Raw genomic sequence first — 6,000 nt, forward strand, 5'->3', positions numbered from 1 at the left:
CACAAGTACAAACGCCCCCTGCACCACTCCCATCCCGCCCCGCCCATCACCCACAGCCCGAGGCTGTCCGGGCAGCTCCCACGCTGTCCCCGCCCGGCCACGGGGCGGCAGGAGGGGCGGGGCTGTCAGGTGCCTCCCCCCCTGCAGTGCGTGGCGCTGCGGGCGCCATCTTGAGCGGTGGCAGCAACGCCTCTCCCAGGGCCACCCCGAGTCGATCCGGCGTCCCTGTGTCACCTGCTGGGACTGCTGTGTCCTCCCCGGGCTGTTCCCCCGCCTCCAGCCACGGATGGGCCGCCTGTCGCGCTACCTGGCCCGGGGAGAGTACGGGCAGCTGCGGGACTGCCCGCTCTTCGAGAGCGACTTCCTGCAGGTGAGGGCAGTGAGGGGTGGCCCCGCGGACGCTAGCTGTGTCCCCTCAGCCATGGGCCTGTAGCCCCCACCTGTCCCTTCAGCCATGGCCTTATTCCCCGAGGCCTCTGTCCCCTCAGTTCTGGCCCTGTCCTTACATGTCCTCTCAAACACTGCCCTGTCCTGCCTTGATCTGTGTGCTCTCAGTCATGGCTCTGTCCCCTCCCCAGCCTTGTGGCTGCTCAGCCATGGCCCGCACAGCCCTGTTCCCGCACCTGTGTCCTCTCAGCTGTGTGCCTGCCCCCTCCCTCCATCTGCCCTCATATCCGCCCTGTGCCCCCAGCCTGTCCCCTGAACCACACTCCCCCGAGGCCCCCGCTTGATTTCTGTCCCCCGCCCCATCCCCCCTCACCACTTCCCCATCGCCACAGGTGACCCGCAGCGGGGAGGCCGCCAGCCAGGTGACAGTGGCCATTGCAGCCACCAGCCCCCTCCTCCCGCGCCCCGACCTCCTGCTGCTGGCGCGGCCGGTGCCGCCGTCACCCCCCGACCCCGAGGAGGAGCTGCAGCTGCTGGGGTGAGCCCCTGTAGACCCACTGCACCCCAAAATCCTGGACCCCACTGTACCCTAAAACCCCATCCCCCCCCGATGGACACATCCCCCCCAGGCTGCTGCCGCTGTCCTTGGTCCGTCTGTCCCTGCGCAGCCTCCAGCGTCACCAGCTGCGCGTGCGTCTAGTCACCGGCCGGACTTTCTACCTGCAGCTCCTGGCGCCCCCCCCGCGCCTCCCGCGCCTCTTCAGCCGCTGGCTCCGGCTCCTCTTCCTACTCCGGGAGGCCGGGGGGAGGCTCCCCCAAGACCCTCCCGGGGACGGGGCAGGGCTGGGGGAGCCTGAACCCCAATAAAGGTGAAAGGGAGATGGTGTGCCCCCCGCCCCCAGGGCTGGGACAAGACTTGACCCCCAGGAAGGACAGACAGACACGGCAGTGTCCCAAAAACAGGGCTCTTGACCCACTGTGCTGCAAAAGAGCCAGATTCCGACCATTGAGCCCAGATGTTCATTTTCTGACAAGAGTTATCCCAGTCTGGATGTCGGCTTGAAGCAGCAGCCCAGTGATCCCAAAGTCAGGCTCATTTATACCAAATGTGATCACTCCACACCCCCTCAGGGCTGCCCCGCAGGGCTGATGTTGACAACATCTGCACACAAGATATGTCACACTGCTCAGCACACTGTACAGCACACTGCTCTTCCTATGCACGTTCAGGGAGGAGGGGGCTTCTCCTTGGGGGAGCAGCCTTCGACCAGGAGCTGTGGCTTTGTATTCAAATGATATTATAATGAGCAAAGTTGTCTTTCAGTTAAGCACATCCACAAGTGTGTCATTAATTGCTCAGGAGTCAATTGACTGCTCCTGGCTGACGTATCAGTTCCGGGACAGGCTTTGTTCTACAATTAAAAGTTAATTGCTGCTGGACATCTCATTTATTATTTGTTTAATATGAACTTTCTCATGGGTCTCATGGTCTCTTGGCCCATCTGGCAACACCCACCCAGTCAGTGGGCCACCCCATTGTCACCCCTCTCCCCCAGCCCAGGGGCCCTGCTCTGACCCCCAGTCCATCAGTAGCCCCCCAGGAAGGACAGACGGACACAGGGAGGGGGGCACAGCCAGTGGGTGTCCCCCTTCCAGCCCTGGATCCCCCCCCGGAAGGACAGATGGATGCAGGTGGGTGCAGCAGAAGCTGGGGGCTCTGTTTATTGCAGGGGGCACCTCTGCCCCCCTCCTCCAGCCCTGGGTGGGGGGGGGAAATCACAGGGTGTGCTGCACCCCCAAAATGAAGCCACTCCAACTGATCCCCCCCAATAAAGCACAACCCCAATTAAAGACACTCCCCAATTTAACACAGCCCAGCAAATTAAATACAACCTTCAGTTAAATACAGCCCCCCCAGTTAAATACAACTGCATAATTAGACCTAAAGCCCTGAATTAAACACAGCCCCCAATTAAACGCCACCCTGAAATTAGTCACAGCCCCCACAACTAAACACACATTCCCAGATTTAAACACACCCCAAAATTAAACATACACCCCCCAATAAAGCACAGCCCCCCAGTTAAACACATCCCAACTTAACTCCCCAATTAACCCCTCCAAAGCTCCCTAAATCACCCCCTTACCCCCCTGCCAACCTGCCTCACCACTGGTCACTGCGTCTGGTTCTGCCAGTTCCATGTCACCTTCTGGGCTGCTGTCCCATCTCCAGCCACAGCTACAGGCTGGCTGTGCCGGTGGCCGTGCTGCTGCCTGCCCCAGGAGGGTACAGGCAGCTGCGGGACTGCCCACTCTTGGAGAGCGACTTCCACAGATGAGGGGCGTCCCCGTGGCTGCCAGCTGCCTCGCCTCAGCCACGTCCCTGTATCCTCCTGTCATCCCCCACAACCAGTGTCCTCTCAGACACAGCCCCATGTCCTCCAAGCATGTGTCCTCTCAGCCTGTACCCTCTCAAATATGACCACTCCTGCCCCCCATTTCCCCTCTTCACCCCATCCCCATGCCACTGCCACCCCATCCCCCCCTCTCACCACTTCACTTTCCCTCAGGTGACCTGCAGCAGGGAGGCCACCAGCCAGGTGACAGTGGCCAGTGCAGCCACCAGCCCCCTCCTCCCATGCCCCAACCTCCTGCTGTTGGCACAGCTGGTGCCACCATCAGCCCCCAACCTGAGGAAGAGCTGCAGCTGCTGGAGTGACCCCCCAGATGCACGGCACCCCAGCACCCAGAGCTCCCTGCACCTGCTCCACGCCAACACTCCATCACCCCCACAATGGACAGATCCCCCCCAAGGCTGCTGCTGCTGTCCTGGGTCATTCTGTCCCTGCACAGCCTCCAGCATCACCAGCGTCTTGTCACTAGCCACACCTTCTACCTGCAGCTCCCGGCCGTCCTCCGTGTTTTCAGCACTATGGTTAGGGATAACACTGGGTCTGGCACTTCATCCTCCTGGGGCCCATGGGGGTCCCCTGCAATCCCCCATCCCCCAGGGCCCCCCTACCAGCATTCTCCCAGGGACAGGGAGGGGCTGAGAGTGTCTGAAACCAAGTAAAGGTGGGAGATGGTGTGTGTTTTCCCTCTCCCCATGCTGTGACCATGACACCCAGAAAGTACAGACAGTCCCCCCTGCAGTGCTGCATCCAGCTATTGGAGCCTTCAGCACAGCACCTGTTGGACAGGGACCAGAGGAGGCCCCCAAGATGATCCAAGGCTGGAACAGCTCCGCTGTGAGGACAGGCAGAGAGTTGGGATGTTCAGCCTGGAGAAGAGAAGCTCTGGGGAGACCTTATTGCGGCCTTTCAGTATCTAAAAGGGGCCCATAAGAAAGATGGGGCAGATCTTTTAGCAGGGCCTGTTAGGACAGGACAAGGGGTGATGCTTTTAAATTAAAGGAGGGAGATTCAGGCTGGACATGAGGAAGGAATCGTTGCCCCTGAGCATGGTGAGAGCCTGGCCCAGGTTGGCCAGAGAGGTGGTGGATGAACCACCCCTGGAGACATCCCAGGCCAGGCTGGATGGGGCTCTGAGCAACCTGAGCTGGTGAAGATGTCCCTGCTCATGGCAGGGGTTGGACTAGATGAGCTTTGAAAATCCCTTCCCATCCCAACTATTCTATGATTCTATGAACCTGCCACTGCCATGGCTCAGCCTGGCAGTGCCACTGGAAAAGTGTCTCCAGGAAAGGGTGAAACTGCTGGGAGGCAGCTGCTGGAGAGGAGGTAAGGGCAGCATGAGAAACAAGGCTGGACAGCCCTGCAGCCAAAGCAGAGGGTCTTGCTCCCTAAGACGATGCTGTGATCTTCGGCATCTGGAGGGGACACAGGTGAGGATGGTGCTGCCACTGGAGTGCAGCCATTTCCTCAGCTGTCCTTTCCAGCCCTCTCTGCTGCCTTCAGTTGGCTTCAGATGCCCAAGACACCGGGGATTGGAAAGGAGGGACAGAGAGAGGTACAAGGCCTGACTGGGCCAAAAGGCAGGGGAATCCAGCCACAGGTCACTTACACCCACCAACCAGCGCTTAGGGTTTTCCGTGATCACATCTAGCAAGACTCTTGCCACCAACTTGTCAAAGATGCAGAAGTCTCTCATCACTTCAATGAACACAAGGACAATGTCTGTCCTCTCAGAAAGTTTGAGGTATGGCACGCAGGACTATGAGATGAAGGGAGGAAGGAAGCAAAGCTGTGTCACACCAAGTGCCCTGACAGTGCTGCTTAGCTGGACAGCCCTGGTGAGAGATGTCTGGCAGTGCTGGCGACAGTGCCTGCAGCAAAACTGGCAGCATCTCCCTTCCCACCGCTCTCCCTGTTTCTGTTCCCTGGGGAACAAGCTGGCTCTGCACCCCTTGTAAGTGCAGCAACCCTCTGCACAGACTGAGTTAACTGGCTCGATGCAGGGGCAGCTGGGTGGGCAGGGCTTTGTTCCAGAGGCCATCCTGCCCTCAGGGAGCTGGGGAAGTCCCTGGCCCAAACACCTGGGGGTCTCTTGGGCACAGCCCTGGGGGACAGCAATGGGGGCTCACAGCCCTGGCCTCCCACACCTGCAGGGACAGCTGGGAAGCCTGTACTGACTCGGGTGTGGGGTGGCCACGGGCTGCTGCTGAGCCCTGCTAGCCCAGGCAAGGATGTCTGGGAAACGGCTGTGCCAGATTCTCTGCCCCAGCTCATGCTGGGACCCTTCCTCTGGGCTGTGCTGGAGGAGGGTTGAATGGGGAGAGTGGGCTGACAGCTCCCCATCCACCTCTGCTGGAGGGAGAAGGAGGAAGGCAGTAGTGGGACCAGTGCAGGGAAGAAGGGAAGCAGTGGGACCCCAAGGTGACAGATTCCCGGACTCTGACGTCCAGCAGCCCTCACCCCTTATGCCCAGGCCACCCCCATGGTGGCAGCACGCCCTTCCCAGTGACCCTGGTCATGGCACCTTGGCCACACTCTTGTTTTGGTCATTCACCGTGGGAGCAGGTCTCTCTGCACTTTCCTCTTCATCTTCTCATTTGTGCTGACCGCAGTCTTCATCACATCATGATTCTCCATGGAGCATTCCTGAAATCAGAAAAATAAACAAAAATAAAGGTCTGAGTGCTCATGGTAATTTATTTTACTAGTACAATCCATAATCTATCTCTCTGCTCCCTTGTATATTTTAAACTATATTTATATCTGCATCTAATTATATTTTCCCTTGCATGCATCCACACAATCATGGAATTCATATCACTCGTGTTTTCACAGTGAATGTACACCTGGGCTGATCACTTCAACAGAGAAAACAGACGTTTTAATGATGTGATTAAGTTAATCTTCAAGTAAATAAACTATTGCCATATTTCATGCGCTTTTAGAATGTAACAAGGAAGATATATATCTCAGGACTATGAGATGCCAAATGGGGATCCACAAAAGACCTGGGATAAAGGATACAGGATGTGCTAATGATTATATTTGGTTTACATGGCAAGGTTTTGGTAGTGGGGTGGTGGGGGCGAGCTGCAGGGTGACTTCTGTGAGAAAATGCCAGAAGCTATGCCCATGTCAGACAGAGCAGTTCCAGCTGGCTTCAAGACCCACTGCTGGCCAAAGCTGACACAACCAGCAG

General features: G+C 58.0%; 1 protein-coding gene across 1 annotated transcript; it reads left to right on the top strand.

Annotated features, from left to right (window-relative positions):
* The first annotated feature begins 68 nt into the window (after nucleotides 1–68).
* On the top strand, nucleotides 69–2,555 carry LOC102095068 (Golgi-associated RAB2 interactor protein 5A-like). Its single transcript, XM_065038573.1, has 3 exons — nucleotides 69–370; nucleotides 780–925; nucleotides 1,017–2,555. Exons 1-3 carry the CDS (start codon nucleotides 287–289, stop codon nucleotides 1,252–1,254), a joined length of 468 nt encoding a protein of 155 aa, XP_064894645.1. The 5' UTR covers nucleotides 69–286; the 3' UTR covers nucleotides 1,255–2,555.
* The last annotated feature ends 3,445 nt before the right edge of the window (nucleotides 2,556–6,000 follow it).

Source organism: Columba livia, chromosome 22 (genome assembly GCF_036013475.1).
Source record: "Columba livia isolate bColLiv1 breed racing homer chromosome 22, bColLiv1.pat.W.v2, whole genome shotgun sequence".
In the NCBI taxonomy this organism is placed as follows: Eukaryota; Metazoa; Chordata; class Aves; order Columbiformes; family Columbidae; genus Columba; species Columba livia.